Source organism: Malus domestica, chromosome 04 (assembly GCF_042453785.1).
Source record: "Malus domestica chromosome 04, GDT2T_hap1".
In the NCBI taxonomy this organism is placed as follows: Eukaryota; Viridiplantae; Streptophyta; class Magnoliopsida; order Rosales; family Rosaceae; genus Malus; species Malus domestica.
In genome coordinates this window covers 13,905,666-13,932,335 of record NC_091664.1, presented here as the reverse complement: position 1 = coordinate 13,932,335, position 26,670 = coordinate 13,905,666, and the positions used below count along the sequence as shown (strand labels likewise).

Here is a 26,670-nt window from a genome sequence, read left to right as displayed (position 1 = left end):
ATTCTCTTTGATGGATAAAGCCAAGGATTGGTTATACGAGTTAGCTCCCGGCACTGTCACTTCTTGGGAGAGTATGAAGAGAGCATACTTGGAGAAGTTCTTTCCAACTTCTCGCATCATCCTCCTACGCAAAAAGATAAGCGGAATTCAGCAAGAAGAAGGTGAGTCTTTTCCTACATATTATGAATGGTTTAAATCACTTGTTGCTTCTTGTCCACAGCATCAGATGAAGGAGGAGTTGCTTTTGCAATACTTCTACGAGGGTCTCCTACCTCTAGAACGTCAAATGCTTGATGCTTCGGCGGGGGGAGCATTGGTGGACAAAACACCCATGGCTGCTAAGGTCTTGATTGCTAATAGAGCGTTGAACGCTCAACAGTACGAGGGTGTAGGCCAAAGAGGACCCCCACGGCACCAAGTACATGAGGTAAGTTCAACTTCCGATCTTCATTCACAATTGGCTAATCTTACTTCTATTGTTTCACAGATGGCCGAGGGAATGAAGATGCAAGGACCTGTGATATGTGGCGTATGTACTATCCAAGGACATGTCTCCGAAAAATGTCCTCAACTCATCGAGAATGGCAGATGGGAGAGTGCGAATGCCATTGGGTTTCAAAGCCAAAATCAGTCAAGACATGATCCATACTCCAACACGTATAATCCGGGGTGGCGAGACCACCCAAATTTCAAGTGGAGGGATCCCCAACAACCTCAAAACCAAGGAAGCTTTAGGCAACAACCCCCGGGATTCTTTCCCAAAACCTACGGCCAACCCCAAAATCAAGCCCAATCCGGCCCAAGTGCCTCAGGTACGTCTCTTGACAATGATGCCCTTCTTAAGATACTAACTAAGTTGTCTAATGGGCAGGAAGATCAAGCTAAGGCTATGCAAAACCAAGATAAAAGGGTGGATCAACTTGAGAAACAAATTGGGCAGATTGCCGAGTTTGTAGGTAAGTTTCGAGATCCCGGACAACTCCCTAGTTCCACCATTCCAAATCCAAAAGGAGGGTTTGAATCAGCCAAAGCAATCACCCTAAGAAGTGGTAAGGAAGTTGGGGCAGGTGCTACATCAAAAACAGGTCATAACGAGGATGAAATTTTGCAAATGGAAGAGGTGGAATCAAGGCTGCCCACGGCAAAGGTGGTTCCACCTTTACCGCAAGCTCCTAGTATCCCAAATCTGGCCAATTCGTCCCACAAAGGTAAGAATGTGTCCAATTCAGTTCATACTAATGTTTTCCCTTCAAATGTGCCTTTTCCTAGTAGGTTCATGCAAACGAAGAAAGAAGAGGCAGAAAAGGATATCCTTGAAACCTTTCGGAAAGTTCAAGTTAACATACCTTTGTTAGATGCAATCAAGCAAGTTCCGAGGTATGCTAAGTTCTTGAAAGAGTTGTGTACCACTAGGAAGAGGATGTCGACTAAGGAAGTGGTAAAGGTAGGTGAGAATGTGTTCGCCATCTTGCAACGCAAACTACCTCCCAAATGCAAAGATCCAGGTAGTTTTACCATTCCTTGTGTCATTGGGAACACTAGATTTGAATCTGCCATGCTTGATTTAGGTGCTTCTATAAATGTTATGCCATATTCCATTTATGCATCTATGAACTTAGGAGCATTGAAAAATGATGGGGTAATAATACAATTGGCCGATAGATCTAACGCTTATCCAAAGGGAGTTTTGGAAGATGTTCTTGTGCAGGTTAATCATTTAGTTTTCCCGGCGGATTTCTATGTCCTCGAAATGGATGAATCGGACCATGCTCCTTCGCTGCCCATTCTACTTGGAAGGCCATTCATGAAGACGGCCCGGACGAAGATTGACGTGTATAGTAGAACTTTGTCCATGGAATTCGATGGGGAAGTTGTTAATTTTAATCTTTCTGATTCCATTAAATACCCTAGTGAGGATCATTCATGCTTTTCTATTGATATAATTGACTCTTTGGCGCAGGGATATCTAGACGATTTGAATAACGATGCGCTAGAGAAAGTCATTACACGAGGCATGGAACTCAAAACCAAGGGGGCAGATTCTAGTGTAAACCACGGCATACATGGACTAGGCCATGCCGTGCCCCCTAATGAGGAAATAATTGAAGTTGTGGCTGCCCTTGAGTCCTCACCTAAGCTTGATGGTAAGTATACTACCCGTGAGTCCATTCCCATTTCGACTAACAAATTGCTTCCATCCATAATTCAGGCACCTATCCTTGAACTCAAGCCTTTGCCAAGCCATTTGAAGTACATTTTCTTGGGAGAAAATGAAACACTACCTGCCATTATTTCCTCATCCCTCACGGTACAAGAGGAGGAGAAATTGCTTCGAGTTTTGAAGGAGTTCAAATCTGCCCTAGGTTGGACATTGGCCGATATTAAAGGTATAAGCCCTACAACTTGTATGCATCACATATTTCTTGAGGAGGGGGCCAAACCAACTAGACAGGCTCAACGCCGTCTCAACCCTCCGATGATGGAAGTAGTGAAAAAGGAGATCATAAAGCTTCTAGATTGTGGGGTTATCTATCCAATCTCGGATAGTAAGTGGGTTTCGCCCGTTCAACGCGTACCAAAGAAATCCGGAGTGACGGTGGTAGCTAATGCCGAGAATGAGCTTGTCCCTCAACGTATTCAAACCGGTTGGAGGGTGTGCATTGACTATAGGAAGCTAAACACCACCACGAGGAAGGATCACTTCCCATTGCCGTTCATTGACCAAATGCTTGAGAGGTTAGCGGGTTATGCTTTCTATTGTTTTCTTGATGGTTATTCTGGTTATAATCAAATTGTCATTTCACCCGAGGACCAAGAAAAAACCACTTTTACATGCCCGTTTGGTACATTTGCATATCGTCGCATGCCTTTTGGTTTATGTAATGCACCTGCTACATTTCAAAGATGCATGATGAGCATATTTTCTGATTACGTAGAAAAGATAATTGAAGTGTTTATGGATGATTTTAGCGTATTTGGTGATTCGTTTGATAGTTGCTTGCATAATCTAAGTTTGATCTTAAAACGTTGTGTTGAAACTAACCTTGTTCTTAATTGGGAAAAGTGTCATTTTATGGTTAAACAAGGCATCGTTTTAGGTCATATAATCTCTGAAAAGGGTATTGAGGTTGATAAGTCGAAAATAGATCTTGTACGTCACTTACCCTCTCCGACTTCGGTTAGAGAGGTTCGTTCGTTTCTTGGCCATGCAGGATTTTATCGTAGGTTCATCAAAGATTTCTCGAAGATAGCACAACCTCTTTGCCGACTCCTACAAAAAGAAGTGGCGTTTGAATTCACCAAGGAGTGCACGGCATCATTCAACCAACTCAAGGAGTTGTTGACCACGACACCCATCATTGTTCCACCGGATTGGAGTCTACCTTTCGAGCTCATGTGTGATGCGTCCGACTATGCTTTAGGAGCTGTTTTAGGACAAAGAAAGGACAGGAGGCCGCATGTCATTTACTACGCCTCACGGACGTTGAACGATGCACAATTGAACTACTCCACTACGGAAAAAGAACTCCTTGCCGTTGTCTTTGCTTTAGATAAATTTCGATCATATTTAATTGGAACTAAAGTAATTGTTTTCACTGATCATGCAGCTCTGAAGTACTTGCTCACCAAAAAGGAGGCCAAGCCACGGCTAATTCGATGGATATTGCTACTTCAAGAGTTCGACATAGAGATTCGGGACAAGAAGGGAAGTGAAAACATGGTGGCTGACCACCTAAGCCGAATGGTGCATAATGAGGAGTCTTTGCCGATTTTGGAGACATTCCCTGATGAACAATTGCTGTCCATTAAGGTTAGTGCACCTTGGTATGCCGATATTGTTAATTTTTTGGTGTCAAAACGTATTCCAAGTGAGTTCACTAGGCACCAACGTGATAAACTTAGGCATGATGCACGGTTTTATGTGTGGGATGATCCGTACTTATGGAAATTTTGCCCCGATCAGATTATACGTCGTTGTGTGCACGATTCTGAATGTCATTCAATTTTGAGTTTTTGTCATACATATGCATGTGGAGGGCACTTTGGCACACAACGCACTGCCCTTAAGGTGTTACAATGTGGATTCTATTGGCCTAGTATTTTTAAAGATGCTAAAACTTTTTGCTTAACATGTGATAAATGCCAACGAATGGGTGGTATTAGTGCAAAGGACCAAATGCCGCAGGTTTCTATCCTAAATGTTGAAATTTTTGATGTTTGGGGTATTGATTTTATGGGTCCTTTTCCTTCGTCGTATGGTTTTACATATATTTTGCTTGCGGTTGATTATGTGTCGAAGTGGGTGGAAGCAAAGGCCACCCAGACTAATGATTCTAAGGTGGTTGCAGATTTTATTAGAACTAACATTTTTGCAAGGTTCGGAATGCCACGAGTGGTCATTAGTGACGGAGGGTCACACTTTTGCAATCGGACCATTGAAGCGTTACTGAGGAAATACAGTGTCACCAATAAGGTTTCTACACCTTACCATCCTCAAACTAATGGGCAAGCCGAGGTTTCCAACCGTGAGATTAAGCAAATCCTAGAGAAGACCGTTGGGCCAACGAGGAAGGATTGGAGCTTACGGTTAGATGATGCACTTTGGGCGTATCGTACGGCGTACAAAACACCCATTGGGATGTCCCCCTTCCGACTTGTCTATGGCAAGGCGTGCCATCTTCCTGTTGAATTGGAGCACAAAGGACTTTGGGCCATCAAGAAGTTTAACATGAACCTCGAGGAAGCAGGAAGTCAAAGGAGATTGCAATTGAATGAGCTTGATGAGATACGGCGCGAGGCGTACGATAATGCAAGCATTTACAAGCAAAAGACCAAAGCTTTCCATGACAACATGATCCGTGGGAAATCTTTCTCAATTGGGCAGAAAGTGCTATTGTTCAATTCCCGTTTACGTTTGTTTCCCGGTAAGTTACGTTCTAAGTGGATTAGACCGTTTGTTATTACTAACGTATCTTCTTATGGTGCCATCCAGATTCAAAGTCTCAAAACAGGTCATGAATTCCAAGTGAACGGACACCGTTTGAAGCCATATTATGAGAACTTTGTTGAACAAACCGTGGATGATATTTCTTTGGGTGCCGTGGGCACAAATGGAGAATGAATGGGCTTTTCGTCCGGCTGTACGACGTAAAAGAAAGCGCTACTTGGGAGGCAACCCATGCAATTCAACAAAGGAAGACCAAGGAATTACTCCAATTCCAGATTTGCGTTCCTAAACTCTTCACTTTGTTGTTTATTTCGAATCTGCCTCTTTAGTTGTTTTAGTTGCTGTGTGTGTGTTTCTTTTTGTTTGGTGTGATTTTATGCTTGAAACATTGAGAACAATGTTTGATTTAAGTGTGGGGGGGTAACTAAGTGTTTTAGATGCAAATTCGTGGGATTTTATCACCCTTAACTTGGAGACTTGTTCCTTGCTGTTTTTAAGTGTTTTTTAGCAGTTTTGGTGTGTTTTAGTGTGTTTTGATGCAAAAATCCGAAAATCACATAAAAATTTGAAAAATTTGTTTTAAAAACCCAAAAAGAGTTGTTTTTGTGTGTTTGTTTGTGTCTTAGGGTACCTTCCAACACAATGATGAGGATTCAGTTTGTAATCACATGGCTGTTAAAGAAAGTGATTAACATGGATGAAAGTTTGATTTACTCTTTGTTATGCTTAGTTGTGGTTATAACTTATGAATTCACATGCAATCATAAAAGAAAAAATCAGTTTTTGTAACATGCTTGAAGGAAGGAACTCAAACTAACGCTACAACCTTGTGAGACTTGAGCCTAAACATTTATTTGGAGAGTTAAAATCTGTGCATTCTTTGTTTTCTAAAAGTCGTTGCATGATCTCATTATTCTTTGCTTGGTTGCTACTTAGAAGGCGTTTCATCATTTAGTTTCAAATGCTAGAACTCATGCCCATTTCATTCAAAGCATGTCATTGAATTGCATAACACATATTCAAGATGAAGTTGTGTAGTGACCACCACCTTAGCCAAAAAGCCGTGTGCCCTACTCCATTATATGTTTAAGTTTAACCCCATTGAGCCTTGTTTAGCCTTTTCTTTGTTAACCCACATTACCCTCACCTAGCCTAGATTAGGACTATCCATACCCTTGTTCTTAAAGCATAGTAAAGCATGATTCGAATTGAATTCCTTTTGATCTATGTTAGCAGAAAATTAGTGTGGGGGAAGTGTTTTTCATGAGGAATTGTGTGCCATAGGCACGGCAAAGAAAAGAAAAGAAAAAAAAATTTCGTGGAAAAAGAAAAATGGAAGAAAAAAATATGAAAAGTTTGAAAAAAGAGTTGAAAAGTTGAGAAAAAGAGTTCCAAAGTATTGTTTGTTGAAGTAAGGGTCCAAAACAATGAATTCGGCCCTAAGGAGTTGTTTAAGTCTTCCCCTTGTGTTTTAAAGTTAATTTCTGCAATCTAAGTGAATTCTAAGTCTCAATTTCAGTGCTTTGCTTACTATTGCTTGAAGAACGTTTGTTTTCCCTATCCTTTCCTTGTTAACCAACACCCCAAGCCCCATTACAACCCTTAACTTCTATCTTGAGTGTTATGTGTTTCAATTTGTGGAGTTTGAATTTGGTATGAGCATATGGTGTCACTGGTTCTCGCATCTAAGTAGTAGCATTCCATTCATGAGATCGTATCTAAACATGCGTCTTAACTCTAGAAATTGCGTTCTTTGTGAAACATATATGTGAGCATTCGTTTTCATATCTACATCAATCTTCTCACATATGACTAGTGTAGGGTGTGGGGTTAGAAAATCTGAGTGAAAATAGAGTGTATATCTTGTAAGGAATTGAGGGAATTCTCTAAGGCATGTTACCACATTCAAAGCATTGTTTTAATTGATTACTTGTGAACTAGTGAGTAGTGGCTTTAATTAAATATGTGCTTGTGTAAAGATGACTCAAATCTGTGGGGATAACAATCTTTAACATGTCATGTGCATTGGAAATCCCTGAGGCAAACGTTGGAAGGTTTAGGTTGTGTTTTGTTTGTTTTGTTTCATTTTGTTTTTCTTTTGTTTCTTTGTTTTGCTCGAGGACTAGCAAAAGCTAAGTGTGGGGGAATTTGATAGGAGCATATTTATGCGCCTTAGTTAGCTAGTTTTTATGCATTTTCGTTATGTTTTCTTCGTTAAAGTAGTCTTTTAAGCTACTTTCATGTGTTTTCAGGTTTAAAGGACATATTACATGAAATGATGCAATTTGGAGCTTTTGGAGCAAAAAGTGAGCTTGGATTGAAAAGGACATGCTTGGAACACAAGGTTGGGATGAAATTGAAGAGTTGAAGATTTGAGGTTTCCTACTTGAAGTAGGAAAGCTAAGCCTAAAAGTTTCCATTTTGGGTTGATCTTTCCTAAACCGGAATGGCCTTGCGTTTGAGCAACATTAGAAGGTTCCGAAGCGTTGGAAGACACAAAGAAAGGTGTTAGAATATTTTCTCATCCTTGCCGTGGGTTAGGGCTTAGTTTCTCTTGGTTTTGGGCTTTTTAGAAGCCCTATCCACATTCCCACTATCCAGCCGCACCTTTCCCCTTCTAGAACACCTATTTCCTTGCCTTGCAAGGCTTTCTAGAAGCCCTAACCCTAGCCCACTTAATTGCCGCACCCTAGGCCCTTTTCTCACTAAAATTCTGATTGTTTAACCTATTTTTCTGGTGGATTTGGGTTTCTAAAACCCTAATCTGATTTGCTAGGGTTTTTAAGTGCTTATATATATATTTCCACACACTTTGCCGAGGGGATCATTCACACACAATTCAGAAATTCATCCAACCCTATTTCCCCACCTTGCCGCAGCCACCATCACCCTAATACCTCTTAGCCGCCACTTCTCCATCAAACCAGCCACTCCCCACTCCTTGCCGCAACCATTCTACACTTCCAGCCACCATTCTACACCTCCATACACCATCTACACCTCCATACACCATCTAACTCCCTTCTAAAACCAAAATCACATCCAAAAATCCCCTAAACCCTCTCTGCCGCAGCAAGGAGAAGAAGAAAGAGGAGCTTGACGTGCAGAAATTCAAAGTGGAATTGTTGGGCGTTTTAGGTGTAATCTTTCTTATGTCTTCGATGTTTCAATTCAATAAACTTTGTGTTGTGAGTATGAGAAACTAAACCCCCTTAGTTGGGGGGTAATTCGAAACCATGTACATGCTTGCAATATGATTTGATTACATTCAGTTGTTATTTCATAAGTTGTGGATTCAATTCGTTCATCTACTTGATTGATAACTTATTTGTGTATGTTGATTGAGAGTGCACGCTTAGTTTTCATGCATGAATATGATGCTAGATTATGAGGGAGTTTCACCTAATAGTTACAATCTTATAATCACAAGTAGTGAAGGTCGCTTGAAAACGATCGCGTTGAATGAATTCTTAGCATAAGTTTCATGCAATTCATAGTAACAAATGCTTCGTCAATGCTTATGTTTTTCATAGAACGTAATGATTCGTGCTTGTATCTCTATTATGCAATTCATGTAGGGAACTTGTAGGGAATGTTTTGGGTTGTCGTATGCAATCATCCAACCTAATAACTTGTGGAAAAACTGAGGGTTAATTAGTGCAATTCACGGTTAATTTGGGGCGTTGAGTATTTATAATTTATTGGAAGAACAACTGAAAACCGTTTCGTTTGCAAGTGTGACATGTGTGGAGAAGAACCTCCTAACTAGCCTTTTATCCATCCTTTTCATCCAAAAACGTTTTACAATCTGTTTAGTTTTAAGTTTCTGTTTTGTTTTCAATTTTCGTCCAAAACAAATCCCCCTTTATTTTGAAATCTTAGATTAGTTAGAAAGTGTTTTGATTTGTGTTTCTAAGTGTTTTGATTCAAGTTTTCACCCAATTTCGTCCAAGTTCTTGTTAGGTTCTCAAAACTGCCCAGAAAGTGGTTTTTAGGCAGTTTTGAGTCATTAGGTTGCTGTTTTGAGTTTTAGGTTTGTTTAAGTGTTTTAACCTTTAGTTTTGCATTCTTTGAGTCTAGTTTAGTGTTTTAAACTTTGTTTTTGAGTTTTTAAGTCAGTTCCCAAGTGTTTAGCAATCCCTCCTAATCCCCGGTCTAGAACGATCCCTACTTACATCTTTGCTACAATTTGACAAAAAGAGGGTTTAATTTGTGTGCTTATCTATTTCGCATCAGAACGTACTCTTTGACTCCCAAAGAAATAATGCGTAAATAGAATCCTTTATGCATACGCACAAAGGTGATTTATGTATTTCATATTGTATGAAAAACATTGATATGAGTTGTACCTAGAACGGTACAAGACGATATCAGTGCAAGCCCAGGATCAGAACCATGGCAACTGTCAAGTGAGTCCTTAAGTATTTAAGAAATACTAAAAGATAGATTCCTCAAAGAATGAGGAAGAATTAGAGTAACGTAAAGGAAGCGTAAATGTATTAGATTATGAATCTAATCCATCATTGGATGTTTCTTCATTATGAATGAAGAGATAAACGGATATCTCTTTATTATGACTAAAGAGATATTTGGATGGAAACATTAAAGTAATGACTTTAGTGTGTTCCATTATGAATGCAAAATATATTGCCATAAAGAAGCTTACAACAATGTTGTTTGGATGTGAAAGTTCATTCATGAACTCTCTATTCGGTTCCAACCAAAAAGTGTATCTAGTGTATCGACACTATGACACTAATGGGGCGATAGCTCTAGCCAGGGAATCAAGGTCTCATCAAGATCCGAACTCAAATGAGAGACTGAACCACATGATTGAGAATCATGTATAATGGTGACGTCGTTATTCTCAAGGTTGCTTCTATGGATAACATATAGATATCCATTGTCTAGGCCTACTACTCAGCCATTTATGAAATGACTATAGAAGAGGTATCATCACTGATGAACAAGCTGATTGGCTCTAGTGCAAGTGGGAGATTGTTGGAAATGTGCCCTAAAACCAATCATGTGATGATACTTTACGGACATTTCACATGTTAAACTAATCTAGTTTAATATAAAGGGCAAAGATTATTGTTTGAGCCGTCTCATATAAATGTTATATGCTTAAACGATAAAGTCCAAGGAATATGTGATTGGGAGAATGCAATCTAATGAAGTTAGATTCATGAGACCATTCTTTCGTAGACACATCCTAAATGTTCCTGATCATAGGATTGTCAATTGGGCATTGACAGTCCGTTAAGATCAATACGTATTGTGTCTTCTCTCAGGGAGAATGACTAGTCTCGAGTCATTGGTGTGTGTGACATCAAGACAAGTACGTAGGTGCTCAATAGAGAATGAGTTCACTGAACATGATCAACGAAGAGTTCTCATATTCATGTCACATGAGAACTCATGGTTGGGATAATGCAAAGTAGTCCTTTGACCTGAGGCATCATCGTTGTCTTGTGGTTAAGTCCTTGATCTTTGATTATGTCAAACGTCATTCCATTGGAGTGTCCACGGCATCATTGGGGTTAAGCCACTTAGCCATGGAGGCAAGTGAATGCGCAACAAAGGATCTCTAACCTTCAAACTGTTTAAGGGAGAATACTCTATGATATGATTTAGAATCTCTGGCCAGAGTATGAATGAGATTTAGAAATGTCGTTCTAAATCACATTCAAGGTAATCATATAAGCACATGAATCACATTGAATAGTAGACATGAATAAATAAACTATCAAACCAAACAATGTGGTCAAGAGTATTAGATTAGAGAAAGACCGTATTGCATTTGTAATCCTAAACTGAATAGGTTCTCCACCTCTTCTGATTAGCTTGGGTAACCATGATATGTTGCTAGGTGTCACTCATGGTTTGTGGAAGCCCTAAACGTGTATAATCACTAAAGGGAGAATTGAAAGTAAGTTTCAATTCACAATCGATTTGAAAGAGTTTGAATCGCCCACTGGCTAAAAGGAACCTAATGGATCGTACACCGTGTAAGGTGGAGATTGAAGAAACAATGGAGATGAGTAAGAATAATTAAATGGTTTAATTATGTATGGCAAGGATTAATTAATATGTTAATTAATCAAACGAATAAGTTCGTTAAAGACCTCGGGATAGTTTTGGACGTTTAGGCCCAATGCAAGCCCATTGACTTAAGTTGTATGACAACTTAATTCACAAAAGCCCAAAAGCCCAAACAACACCCTAAGGCCGGCCATATGGTTAAGGGTAGTGAACTTGGACTTATTTACAAGTTTGCCACTCAAATGAATAAAGGTATAAATATGACTTTATAGCCAAAATTCATTAAGGGTTTGTTTTGGAGAAAATTGGAGAGAACATGTCTCTCCATTTCTCTCTAAAGAGGCCGGCCCCTTGGAGGGTGCATCTAGCAATACCACTACTCCAAGGTCACTCATTTCTTCTCCAATCTCTCCTTGGTGAAGAGACTTAGAGGTTCTCAATTTTGGGAACTTGGAGAAACCTATTCTTCCATCCAAATCCATAGATTTAAGATGCAAGGAATGAAGGCCCTCTCTTTGGGTGATTAGCCTTTGCTTATGCAAAGAGGAATCTACAAAGGAATAAATTTCAACTCACTTTGTTTTGAGTTGAGTTTTGGTTCACCAATCTACTAGGCTTTGAATTTCATGGTTAATGTTTTGTTTTTAAGTGCATGCAAGCATGATTCCGCCTTTAATTGTTAATTGCATGCTTATTGATGTTGCTTAAATGAACATGTTTCACAAAATATTCCTTCAAAAACAGCACCTAAACACTCAAAACTGCCTTAAAAACACAATCTGGGCAGTTTTGAACACTAAGGAAGAATTTGAAAGAAAATATGTTATAACTTGACTCAAGACACTTAAAAACACAAACTAAATTGATTTCTAACTAATATGACTCAACAAAATAAAGGGGGATTGATTTTAAACGAATTTGAAAACAAAACAAGAACTTTGTAAAACAAAATAGGTTTTAAAACGAGATTGATCAAATTGAATGGATGAGAAGCTAGCTAAGGGGTTCTTCTCCACACATGTTATACTTGCATACAAAATGATTTCCAATTGCTCTTCGACAAACCATGAATACTCAACGCCCCAAATTAACCGTGAATTGCACTAATTAACCCTCAGTTTTTCCACAAGTTATTAGGTTGGATGATTGCATACGACAACCCAAAACATTCCCTACAAGTTCCCTACATGAATTGCATAATAGAGATACACGCAAGAATCATTAAGTTCTAAGAAAAACATAAGCATTGATGAGGCACTCATTACTATGAATTGCATGAAACTTATGCCAAGAATTTACTTAACACGATTGTGATCAACAACCTTTACTACTTATGAATATAAGTTCATAACGATTAGGTGAAACTTCCTTATATCCTAGCATCTAACTTATGCATGAAAATTAAGCGTGCACTCTCAACCAACATACACAAATTAGTTTTAATTCATAGAGATAAGTAAATTAAATTCACAATTCATGAAACGCAATTGGAAGTAATCAAATCATATAGCAAGCATAAACATGGTTTTGAATCCCCCCCTAGCCAAGGGGGGTTTAGTTCCTCATACTTGCAATTACACAAAGATAACTTAATTTAAACATTGAAATCAAAGATAGAAAACACCTAGAAACGCTCAAACACTCCCAAGGCTTGGGCATAGGCACAGCACAAGATGTTCCTTCTCTTTCCTTCCTTGCAAGCAGCGGCACTAGAGGTTTTGGACGGTTTTGGGTGGTTTTTATGGTGTAGAATGGATAGGGAATGGTATGGAAAAGTTTAGGATTGATGGGTGGTGTGGCTAGGGGTGGTTTTTGGCTGAAATTAGAGAGAATGGTGGTGGGAAGTTTCGGCCAAAGCAAGGAGAAAATTTGTTTTGTTGATGAATATGGGATGTGGTATTTATAGGCTTGAGAGAGGACCACTCCATTTCCTTTGCATGTGCAGCTTGTGTGGGTGTGTGTTGTCATGTTTCCCCTTTACATTTACACACACATGCTTCATCATTTCAACCACCAAACACACACATTTTCTGCCATGTTTTCCTTTACATTTACACACACATGCTTCATCATTTCAACCACAAAACACACACAATTCCTACCCATGTGTGTGTGTTTCCTTTGCCCATGTGTGTGTGTTTTTCCTTTGCATTTGCAGACACATGTTCTTCATTATTTCAGCCAACAATCCACCCATTTTCTGCCCATGTGTGTGTGTTTCCTTTGCCCATGTGTTGCCTTTCTCTTTTTATTAGCCAAATCTGCTTAGCCCTTTTCTGACCTTTCAGTGTTACAATGCCCATAACTTCTTCTAGAAAAATGAGATTAACAATCCGTAAATTGCTCCAGAAAATAGACATCCGTAGCTTTCCACGCATATAAGGCTCATTCTCTCATTCATTCTAAGCTGTTTGTAACATGCTTCCAAAGTCAGATAATCTGCACAGGCAGTTTTGACGAATTTGTTACTTAATAATTCACTTGTGCTACTTTTCTTTTCTTTGCTTGATAAATCACACAAAACACAAAAACATAGTAAATAGCTCAAAAATATAAGGAACTAACTAAGAAAAGACAAGTGAATTTTATGTAAAATATATATAAATATGAGCTTATCAGAATTCCACCCCATTCCTTAAGCTTTGGACTTGAACTGCACCATGTGGTAAAACATTAGTAACAACAAAAGGTCCAATCCACTTAGAACGTAACTTACCAGGAAATAAACGTAAGCGATAATTAAAAAGTAAAACTTTCTGCCCAATTGAGAAGGTTTTGCCCCTAATCATCTTGTCATGAAACGCCTTTGTTTTCTCCTTGTAGATTCGGGCATTCTCATATGCTTCATTCCTTAGCTCCTCAAGCTCATTCAATTGGAGCTTTCGATGCATTCCAGCAGCATCTAAGTCCAAATTGAATGTTTTCACGGCCCAATGCGCATTGTGCTCTAGTTCCACGGGTAAGTGACAAGGCTTGCCATAAACTAGCCGAAATGGAGACATCCCTAGGGGTGTCTTGTAGGTAGTGCGATACGCCCATAGTGCATCGTCTAAACGCATGCTCCAACCTTTTCGGTTAGGCCCCACGGTCTTCTCCAAGATTTGCTTGATTTCTCTATTTGATATTTCGGCTTGGCCACTTGTTTGTGGGTGATAAGGTGTGGAAACCTTATGCTTGACATTGTACTTCTTAAAGAGTGCCTCAATGGTCCGATTGCAGAAATGTGAGCCTCCATCACTTATGAACACCCGCGGCATCCCAAATCTAGAGAAAATGTTAGTCTTGATGAAATCCGAAACCACTCTAGAATCGTTAGTACGGGTAGCTTTTGCTTCTACCCATTTGGAAACATAATCAACCGCAAGCAGAATATAAGTGAAACCAAACGAAGAAGGAAAAGGACCCATGAAATCAATACCCCAAACATCAAAAATTTCAACATTGAAGATGGGTGCTTGTGGCATTTGGTCTTTTGCCCCAATGGAACCTGTTCTTTGACATCTATCACATGTTAAGCAAAATATTCTAGCATCTTTGAACAATGTAGGCCAATAAAAACCAGATTCTAACACTTTGAGGGCTGTTCTTTGGGTGCCAAAATGGCCTCCACATGCATAAGAATGACAAAATGCTAGAATTGAATTAAAATCAGAATTTGGCACACATCTTCTAACAATCTAATCTGGGCAATATTTCCATAGATATGGTTCATCCCACACATAAAATCTTGCATCATGTTTCAATTTATCACGTTGAACCTTGCTTAGAGTGTTAGGAACTTGCTTAGACACCAAGAAATTGACTAAATCGGCATACCAAGGGGTACTTACCTCAATGGACAGAAGTTGTTCATCTGGAAACGTCTCAGAAATGGGGAGGGACTCTTCTTTACGCACCAATCTGCTTAGGTGGTCAGCCACCACGTTTTCACATCCTTTCTTTTCCCTAATTTCAATATCGAACTCTTGAAGTAAGAGCATCCAACGAATGAGCCTCGGTTTGGCCTCCTTTTTGGTGAAAAGATACTTCAAGGCTGCATGGTCAGTGAAAACAATGACTTTCGTACCAATTAGATATGATCTAAATTTATCTAAAGCAAATACAACCGCCAAAAGTTCTTTTTCGGTTGTAGAATAATTCAATTGAGAATCATTCAAAGTGCGTGAAGCATAATAAATAACATGTGGTTGTTTATTTTTTCTTTGACCCAAAACAGCTCCAAGTGCATAATCTGATGCATCACACATCAATTCAAAGGGAATGGACCAATCCGGGGGAGTTATGATGGGTGCCGTGGTGAGGAGGTTCTTGAGATGCTTGAATGCCTTCTCACATGCCTCGTTGAACTCAAATGACACATCCTTTTGTAGGAGACGGCATAGGGGTTGTGCAATCTTGGAAAAGTCCTTGATAAATCGTCTATAGAATCCTGCATGACCAAGAAAAGAACGAACCTCTCTTACCGAAGTAGGAGAGGGTAAGTAACGTACAAGATCTATTTTAGACTTATCAACCTCAATTCCTCGTTCAGAGATTATATGACCCAAAACAATACCTTATTTAACCATAAAATGGCATTTCTCCCAATTTAACACAAGGTTTGTTTCAACACGACGTTTCAAGATTAAAGTGAGATTATCCAAGCAATTATCGAATGAATTACCAAACACACTAAAATCATCCATGAATATCTCAATAATCCTCTCAACATAATCAGAAAAGATGCTAACCATACACCTTTGAAACGTGGCAGGAGCATTGCACAAACCGAACGGCATGCGTCGATATGCAAACGTTCCAAAGGGACAAGTAAAAGTGGTCTTTTCTTGATCATCCAGGGCAATAACAATTTGATTATAACCGGAGTATCCATCAAGAAAGCAATAAAACGAATGACCTGCTAACCTTTCGAGCATTTGATCTAGGAATGGCAATGGGAAGTGATCTTTCCTTGTAGTTGCGTTTAGCTTCCTATAATCAATGCACACTCGCCAACCGGTTTGAATTCGGGTGGGCACAAGCTCATTCTCCACATTCTCGACAACCGTCACTCCAGATTTCTTGGGCACACATTGGATAGGTGAAACCCAACGGCTATCGGAGATGGGATAAATCACACCACAACCAAGGAGCTTAATTATCTCCTTTTTCACAACTTCCATCATCGGAGGGTTAAGACGGCGTTGAGCCTTTCTAGTTGGTTTGGCCCCCTCCTCAAGAAATATGTGATGCATACATGTTGTAGGACTTATACCTTTGATATCGGCCAAGGTCCATCCTAGGGCAGATTTGAACTCCTTCAACACACGCACTAGTTTCTCCTCTTCTTGTGCCGTGAGGGATGAAGAGATGATGGCAGGTAATGTCTCGTTTTCCCCCAAAAAGATGTACTTCAAATGGCTTGTTAAAGGTTTGAGTTCTAGGATAGGTGCCTGAATTATGGATGGAAGCAATTTATTAGTCGAAATGGGAATGGACTCACGGTTAGGAAACTTACCATCATGTGTAGGCAATGAATCAAGGGCAGCAACCAACTCAATAATTTCCTCACTAGGAGGCACGGCATGGGATGATTCATGTATGTCGTGGGTTACCCTAAAATCTGCCCCCTTGGTTTTGAATTCCATGCCTCTTGTAATGACTTTTTCAAACGCATCGTCATTCAAATCTTCGAGATATCCCTGCGCCAAAGAGTCAATTATATCAATAGAGAAACATGAATGGTCCTCACTAGGGTACTTAATGGAATCAGAAAGATTAAAATTAACAACTTCCCCATCAAATTCCATGGACAAAGTTCCACTATACACGTCAATCTTCGTCCAGGCCGTTTTCATGAATGGCCTTCCAAGGAGGATGGGCAACGAAGGAGCATGGTCCGATTCATCCATTTCGAGGACATAGAAATCCGCTGGGAAGACTAAATGATTAACCTGCACAAGAACATCTTCCAAAACTCCCTTTGGATAGGCGTTAGATCTATCGGCCAATTGTATTATTACACCATCATTTTTCAATGCTCCTAAGTTCATAGATGCATAAATGGAATATGACATAACATTTATAGAAGCACCTAAATCAAGCATGGCATATTCAAATCTAGTGTTACCAATGACACAAGGAATGGTAAAACTACCCGGATCTTTGCATTTGGGAGGTAGTTTGCGTTGCAAGATGGCGGACACATTCTCACCTACCTTTACCACTTCCTTAGTCGACATCCTCTTCCTGGTGGTGCACAACTCCTTCAAAAACTTGGCGTACCTCGGGACTTGCTTGATTGCATCCAACAAAGGTATGTTTACTTGAACTTTCCTAAATGTCTCAAGGATGTCCTTTTCAGCTTCCTCCTTCTTTGAACCTACTAGGAAAAGGAACATTCGAAGGAAAAACATTAGTAGGAACCGAATTTGACACATTCGTACCCTTGTTGGACGAATTGGACAGATTTGGGGTACTAGAAGCTTGTGGCAAAGGTGGAACCACCTTTGCCGTGGGCAGGCTTGCTTCTTCCTCTTCAATTTGCAAGTTTTCATCCTCTTTGAGACCTGATTTTGATGGTGTAGGACCTGTCCCAACTTCTTTTCCACTTCTCAACAATATGGCTTTTGTACTTTCGAAACCTCCCTTCGGATTTGGAATGGTAGAACTAGGAAGTTGGCCTTGGTCTCGAAACTTCCCTACAAAGTCTGCAATCTGCCCAATTTGTTTCTCCAAGTGATCCACCCTTTTGTTTTGGTTTTGCATTGCTTGGGTGTGATCGTCTTGCCCCTGAGATAACTTGGTTAGTATCTTAAGAAGCGCATCATTATCTAGAGACGTACCTGAAGCATTTGGGGTAGATTGTGGTCGGACTTGAGGGGGTGCGTATGGTTTGGTGTAGAAACCCAGGGGTTGTTGCCTAAAGCCTCCTTGTGGTTGGGATTGTTGAGCCTCCTCGGTTGATTTTGGCTTTGAAATCCAATGGCATTCGCGCTCTCCCATCCACCATTCTCAATGAGTTGAGGACACTTTTCGGAGGCATGTCCTTGGACAGAACATACGCCACACACCATTGGTCCTTGAATCTTCATTCCCTCGGCCATCTGAGAAACAATAGAAGTAAGATTAGCTAATTGAGATTGAATATTGGATGTGGAACTTACCTCATGCACTTGTTTTCGTGGGGGTCCTCTTTGGCCTACACCCTCATATTGTTGAGCGTTCAACGCTCGATTAGCAATCAAGATTTTTGTAGCCATGGGCATTTTGTCCACCAATGCTCCACCCGCCGAAGCATCGAGCATTTGACGTTCAAGTGGTAGGAGCCCCTCGTAAAAGTATTGGAGAAGTAGTTCCTCCTTCATCTGATGCTGTGGACAAGAAGCAACAAGTGATTTAAAACGTTCATAATAGGTGGGAAAAGACTCACCTTCCTCTTGCTGAATACCGCTTATCTTTTTACGAAGAAGGATGATTCGAGAAGTTGGGAAGAACTTCTCCAAAAATGCCCTCTTTATACTTTCCCAAGACGTAACTGTTCCGGGAGCCAATTCGTATAACCAATCCTTGGCTTTGTCCATCAAAGAGAATGGAAAAGCCTTCATCTTCAAAATACTTCCGTCAACGTTAACCGGAGTCATGCTTGAGCAAACCACCTCAAACTCTTTCAAATGTTTGTTCGGATCCTCCATGGACAACCCATGGAACTTTGGAATGTGGTGGAGCAAACTTGACTTTAACTCGAACTCTTCGGTTTTACCTTGAGCAGCCATGGGATATTGGATACACAAGGGTGCGACATTATCCAATCCCGAGGCGAAAAGCTCCTTCAGTGTACGATTGTCCATGGCCATACCTTGCTATTCTTCACCCACTTGTGCCGTGGGATCCTCCTCCTCTTCTAGAACTTGTTCTTCAAGGTCAGGTTCCGGGCTAGGTGGGTTAGACTCTTGTTGGTTCCTCCTTCTTCTCAAAGTTCTCTCGAAATCATCATCGAAGTCCAAAATATGCTCACGAACAGGTTGGGAACTTCGAGTCATGCACTAGTACCTAAAAACAAAGAAACAAAACAAGTCAGAAACTTCAACAAAATAAAATAAATGAAAAGAAAACAATCCAAGGGATTAGCAAAGTTGCTAATCCCCGACAACGGCGCCAAAAATTTGATGCGTAAAATAATTAAACACACAAATTAAACCCTCTTGTTGACAATTGTAGTATGAATAAGTAGGGATCGTTCTCGACCGGGGATTAGGAGGGATTGCTAAACACTTGAAAACTGACTTAGAAACGTAAAAACAAAGTTTAAAACACTAAATTAGGCTCAAAGAATGCAAAACTAAAGTTTAAAACACTAAAACAAACCAAAAACTCAAAACAGCAACCAAAGGACTCAAAACTGCCTTAAAAACACTTTCTGGGCAGTTTTGAACACAAAGCACCAAATTGGACGAATTTGGGTTTTAACTTGTACCAAAACACTTAAAAACATAAACCAAAACACTTTCTAACTAATCTAGGACTTCAAAATAAATGGGGGTTTGATTTGGACGAAAATAAACTGACAAAACAGATTGCAAAGTAAAAACAGATTTGAAAACGATTTTGGGGTTTTAAATGGATGATGGATTAGTTAGAGGCTCTTTCTCCACACATGACAAGTATGCAAACGACTCGATTTCTAGTTATTCCTTCATTGAATTATGAATGACAATGCCCCAAATTAACCGTGACATCACTAGTTAATTCTCAAGTTTTCCTTGTGTTATTGGATTGGATGACATCATTCGACAACCCAAAGCATTCCTTAGAAGTTCCCTACATGACATCATAATAAAGATACAATCAAAGATCATTATGTTCAATGAAAACTATAAGCATTGACAAAGCACTTGCAACTATGACATCATGTCACTCATGCTAGGAATTGGACTTAACGCGATCGTGACTAGCGACCTTCACTACATATGAATATAAGTGTGTGACGATTATGTGAAACAACCTTATATTCTAGCATCATAGTCATGTAAGCCAATTAAGTGTCGACCCCTAATTAACAGACACAAATAAGTTATTACTAGCACAGTTAAGCCAATTGCATTCACGATTCAAGAACTCATAACTGGAATTTATCAAATCAAATTGCACACATAATCATGGCTTCGAAATCACCCCTAACCAATAGGGGTTTAGCCACTCATGTTCATAGCAAAACGAAAGGAAAAAAAATTAAACATTGAAATCATAAAACGAATTACACCTAGAATGCACCAACGATGAAGCTTGAGCATCCAAGAGTCCTTCCTTCTTTCTCCTTGCTACGACACACGAATGGGTGAGTTTTGGGGGTTATGGATGGTGTAGAACGATGGGTTTATGGCTGGGATAGGTGTATGGGACGGCTAGGGTGGTTTTGGGTCAGAAAATATGGTAAATGGTCAAGGAAAGGTGCGGCAGAGAGTGGGATGGTGTTTCTGGCGTGAATGGGAGTGAATGGGGATGCTTGTGGCTGCACAAGGATGTTTATTTAAAGGGATTAGGAAATTAAAAACCCTAGGCTATTTAGGTAATCAGAAATTAAGTCAAAAGCTTCTAGAAATAGGAAATCAAATCAAAAAATTAAAGGAAAGGCAAGGGGATATGCGGCAAGGTCCTAAAACACATTAGGAATGTGTTTTAATGCTTAAAATCAGGAAAGGACCCTCTCCGTTGCACGGCAAGGAAGAGGAAAGGTTAAGGGGGTGCGGCAACGTATGTTTTTATGCAAGGAATGTGTATTTGATGTCCTAGAATGCTTAGGATGCCTTGAAAGTTGATAAAACTTAGGAACATTTAGGAAAGGTCAAACCAAAGTAGGAAACCTTGGCTTAACTTTCCTATTTCAAGTAGGAATCCTTCTTGGAGTAGGAATCCTTGTTCTTCTAGGAATCCTCATGTGATTAGGAATCCATCTTCAATTAGGAATCCTTCGTTGATTAGGAATCCTAATTTCTTCAAGTCTTCAATTCATCCATTCCTTTTGCTCCAGGCATGTGATAATCATTCCAAGCTCCATTTTGCTCCAAAAGGCTCCAAAATGCATACTTTGCCTTTAGAATCTGAAAATACACAAAAATAACTTTAAACACTAAAATAGCTAACGAAACATAACATAAATGCACGAGAACAAGCCAATTAAGTCGCATAAATATGCTCCTATCACACTATTAATTTTAGACAACTATAAACCAATCATATTTAAGTTTATATCATTTTCTCACCTCCCACTGTTTCTCATGACTTTAATGAGAAATTACATTATACATTCAAAATGTATAAACGTGGAGTATATGGGTAGAGGATAATGTGGAGTAGCTTTAAAACCTTTCAAGCTTATTTGTTTAAATCTCCACTAAGTTGATGTCTTGTTATTAAGTGACTAAAGTCTTTAAACATTTCATAGATTTAGACACTTTGTTCTTGGTTTAATCACTAACACACTTGACATTTAAAAACAATTTTAAGAATGCCCAATTAGTTGTTCAAAACTACTAATTGTATCAAGAGTGATCTTGATTATTGTGTTTAAGTAAGTGATAACCATATAAGAAACGTTTTTCTTTATTACTTATATAATTATAATGTGATCTTCCTTTTCTTCAAGAAAGGAATCTCTAGACCCTTTTCAATTCATATAGAACTCATATGTAGGCAATTGGAACCAAATCTAAAGATTCTTTGTATCCTTCTATGTCCTACACGTAAGATCTATCCATAATTGATAAGTCTAAAGTTTGGATATCGCATTACATAAGTGATATTAATCTTGTATCTCAACTAGGATACAACAAGACAATATTCAATTCATAACACTACTTTGAGGAAATAATATAGTAGAAGGCATTCATCACATTACATTGATATGATAATTCAAACATTCATAATGTTTAATACAAAAGGAATTAGCTCTATACATTTAGAGACTAATTATATACCTTCATATAGGCACCAATAGTGGTCTTCCATCATATGAAGCTACATAATAAGTTCTTAACAAAATAAGAAAGTTTAAAGACTATCTTTAAGTGCCTAACAAACTTCCTAAGTAGTTAGCAAAAAATTGGTGGCCGAACCCTTCTCCATCCTTTTCCTTGCTTGTTCATCTTCTACTTGGCTCCATCACCTACATACATTTGCATAAGTGATTAGCATTTTATATCAAATATAAAGATTAGAAGATCTAACAATTAGAATTGAAGATAAGAACATAAACCATACCTTGTGGCTTGTCCTTAAGAGTTGCAAGGTATAACCTGCAATTCCTCTTCCAATGCCCGTCCTTTCCACGGTGGTGGCAAGTCCCCTTGGGCTCATTTGCCTTCTTTTTCCTCACTCCTCCTTGCGGCTTAGGAGTGGGTGACTTCTTCTCCTTCCCTTTGCCTTTGCCTTTCGGCCTGGCCTTGGAAGATGATGGCTTGTTGTAGGCTACTGCAACAGTCCCTACAACGTTCTCTTTCTTCATAGTCTTCTCAGCGGTTACTAACATGTTTAGTAACTCAGAGAGAGTGTTATCCATCTTGTTCATATTGTAGTTCATGACGAACTACGAGAACGAATCAGAAAGAGAAGCCAAGATGAAGTCCTAGGCCAATTCCCCGTCAAGTGGAGTACCTAGGTTCTCCAATTGTTCAATGAGTCCAATCATCTTCAGTACATGTTGATGCACTGGAGCTCCCTTGACCATCTTGGTCTTCACAAGTTCACTGACAGTGCTAAAGCGACGGTTGTGCATCCCTTCACCATATAACTCCGTAAGATGGAGTATGATGGAAGATGCACTGTCCATGCCCTCGTGCTGTCTCTGCAACTCCTCATTCATGGAAGCCAACAGATAGCACTTGGCTTGTGTATCATCCTCAATGTGCTTGTCATACTTAGCACGTTCATCCTCAGTGGCCTCAGGGCCAAGAGGTATGTGAGGTGGAGCCTTGTCTAGTACGTAAACAACTCCAAGGTTAGGAGAATCTTGACATTACGATACCACGATGGGAAATTGTGCCCCTCTAGGCAATGTTTGTCGAGTATTTTCGTGAGTGTGCTTCCAACCATATCTAAATACATAAACAATAAAATAAATTAGTTTGATTGTTGATTAAGTCAAACGATTCGGGTCTTTAAACCGAATGACACCACCCACCATTTTTGGCAAATTCCATATCCCTCAAGATGGAATCCGGGAGATTTCAAAGAAAGCTCCTAGCGGGTTATGGGAGGCTCACTATTACCAAGCCCACCTCACAATGATACGATGTCGGCTAGCAAAAATAATAATGAGAGGGTACAATTACCCATTCACAACAACCTCTTGTGATTACCCATCTAGTTTGCCTCTAGAGAACAATGCCTCACAATGATACGATGTTGGCACCATTTCTCTTAGTTAAGTTTTGTCCCACCATGCCGGTTTAGATAGGGGTCCAAGTATAACCTCACGATGATACGATGTTGGCCACACTCGTTGCCTACCTTAACCACATCAAATGTTGAAATAGACTCCTCCTGAGTATAAGCACGCACTTTGCACTCCCCCATGATAGGGTGAAGGCGGTGTACGAGTCATAAACAATTGGAGCCTACCATGGTGGAAGGCCACGAAGAAGTGTTCAAAGCACATCTCCGCTTTCAACTTAATATTGGATGTTGGTTGAGGGATTTTAAGGTCTCATCATTTTATTTATTTAATCACATTAAAATAAATTGTGTCCTATTATAACTACTAGTCCAAATTTAATGAAATTAGTAGCATATGATATCCCCACTATTCGTTTTCATAAAACAAATCAATATCAAAACATTTTTCAAAATATTGGAGATATATATAACTACTAATTATATTCATTATAGTTTAGTAGCGTATGATACTCCCACTATTTGTTTTGAGAAAAACAAATTAATATCAAAAACGAATTTTTCAAATATTGGAAGTAACTACTACTACTATGGTTTTTGCATTCCTTTGAAATTGGACTTTATAGTTATCTTAGGCTCTTTGGATAACCATGGACTTATTGGGTTAATTCAATCAACGAGCCAACATTGTTGAATAAGATCTAGGGAAGGTTGTGTCGTTTTAATTACGTGCTTTCAATTCAATTAAAACATTTTTCATTGAGCCATTAGAAATGAAAGACAATCATTCATTGCTAATTAGGGCGTTGGACCCAATTAATCTTTAATCTCATGTCAAAACCCTCTTTTAATTATTTTTCCTTACCAATAGTTAAAGAAACTCTAGTCTAGTACTAGAGGGAATCAACTAATTGAAAGAGATTAAGAAGCAATAAGAATTACAAACCGATTTGTACAAATTCCTACAAATTACATATACTAAGAGGGAGAGAAAGATTAATGTCTATCATGACAAGGTCCAATTGAAATAGTAATTAAAACACATTCCCAAGGTTCAAACAATTTGAGTTTAGCGCCCTTTCTCATAGCTCAATTATCGTTTAAGGTATAAGTCCATAGTCAACCATTTTCTAACTACTTAATCACATTAAATAATTAATTGGAATGCAACATTTACAATTAGATTTAGTGCATATGGGCATAATTGTATGATGAGTTTAAACAACTAACAAAATTAAAATCAAAATATTTTAACTTGTTAGATAGATGGGGCCTAAATGCAAATATGAAAAGTTAAGGGTCAAACCGCAAATACTAGAAAGTATTATCAACTTTTAAAAAATTACAAAATAGCCCCACAAGTGGATAATCCACTAGGGTGGCCGGCCACATTAAGGGGGATGGGAAGTTTCAAACACCTTGCATTAATTCAAATTAAAGTAGATAGAACCCAAGATATTTCTTGCCACTTGACATGCTTTAAGGACTTTAGTGTAAAGGTGATGGAAATTCACCTAGTCAAGTCTAGGATTTAATAAATTTTTGGGAAGGCTATTGGTGGTAAGTATATCATCCAAAACCATAAAACAATTTATGAACATAAAATAAAACCATTTTCACCAAAAACAAAACCATGAACACCAAGAACAAAACCATGAAAACAATTTCAAGATTTATATTTTCTTGGTGATTTTTCAAACCCAAAAGCAAAAGTGACAAGATCTCTACTTTCTAGCTTCAAAGTGTGTGTGTGTGATTTAAAATAAAACACAAACACAAGCCAAAAATATCCCCTTTGTCGTGCCTACCCTATGGAACAAAACCCCAAATTTTGTTCAAAACTCAATCTTCATTCATGCATCCAAAACACTTTTTGCATGCATATCTTTTTCAACTCTTGATTCACATTTTTCAACATTTGAAAAACAAAAGATAAACATATTTTGAATGAAGAAATAATATGTCAAACATAAAATTAAAACCCATATGCATAAAATCCAAAAGGACACATCAAATATAAACCTTTGGCTCTGATACCACTTGAAGGGAAATAATGAGATTTAAGTGGGATTTCTAGTGACTAGCATGCATATACAATTCAAGATTTATATACATAAGCAACGGAAGCATGTTATCACATAATATCAAAGCTATAGAGCAAATCCCCTTCAAGAAGCATAGGTCCATATTTGATGCATCTAAGAAATTATTGAAGAACAAAGTGAAGGTATAGTTTTATACCTCTTGATCTAGACTTGAGACCAAGGATGGACCACCTCCAAGCTCTTTGTTCTTGGAACTCCTTAAGCCTAGCCTCCCTCCTTGCTTCCTCCACTTTGCTAGAATGAGTGCTCCTTAGTTCTCCTTAAGTATCCAAGGTAGAAGACCTCTAAAGATCCACACCCACTAGTGTAGTGAGATGGATGGAGGAATGACCAAAAGGAGAAAAGATGATTAGCTAGAACTCCTCTTGGTGGCCGGCCTTGTGAGTAGAGAGAGAGATTGTGTTTTCTCAATTTTTGGTGAAAATTAACTCACAAAACCCTAATGAAACTTTTCACTATAAAGTTCCTTTTATAACACAAAGAAACAAGTCAACAACTTGACTTTCTCTCTCCCTCTCTTTGGCCGGCCCTTTGTGTTTTGTTTTTGGGCTTTGGGCTTTTATCATTTCAAGTCATCATATGCTTGAATAAAAGCCCAATGGGTTTAGGCTCAATGGGCCCAAATAAACCCGAACTTTTTCTTTAAGCCCAAAACGATCTTTTATCGCTTTTATGATTTCTTTAGACTTTCTAATTAATCACAACACTTAATTAATCCAATTAATTATTTCCATAATCCATTAGTTGTCTCACTACAAGGGTGTATAGGTGTACAATCATTTTAGGTTCTAATTAGCAAGGCAGTGAGGTGATTGGCACCAATCCAATTGATTATATTTAATCCAATCACTTAGTGAATTAAAACTTACTTTTAATTCTCCTTCTTCTTTGACGACTACTTATTTAATCATCTAGAAGAACTCACAAGCCATGAGTGACATCTAACCATATATCATGGCTACCCAAGCTAATGTAGAATTTGTTCGAAGAACCTATTCAATTGGAATTACAATGTAATTCAATCATTCTCTAAAACAATACTCTCAATCACATTATTAGGGTATGGATATATTATGTCAAACCCCTAATGTGATTATTCCATGTTATATGATTCAATTGAGTCGTATAGGAACGCTTTCCTTTATTACGCTCGATACTTCGGCCGAAGATTCCCGAATCATATCTTAGAGTATTCAACCTCTC

The 26,670-nt window shown here is 38.8% G+C and overlaps 1 protein-coding gene across 1 annotated transcript; it reads right to left on the bottom strand.

Annotated features, from left to right (window-relative positions):
- Positions 1–22,119: 22,119 nt before the first annotated feature.
- LOC139195000 (uncharacterized) lies at positions 22,120–22,550 on the bottom strand. The gene is made up of 2 exons (XM_070820170.1): positions 22,232–22,550; positions 22,120–22,136 (listed from the first exon to the last, which is right to left on the bottom strand). The coding sequence occupies exons 1-2, from the start codon at positions 22,548–22,550 to the stop codon at positions 22,120–22,122; spliced, it is 336 nt and encodes a 111-aa protein (XP_070676271.1).
- Between the last annotated feature and the right edge of the window lie 4,120 nt (positions 22,551–26,670).

Excerpts from the sequence above, each read along its gene's own strand:
- LOC139195000 (XM_070820170.1), bottom strand. The coding sequence starts at position 22,550 with ATGAACTACAATATGAACAAGATGGATAACACTCTCTCTGAGTTACTA.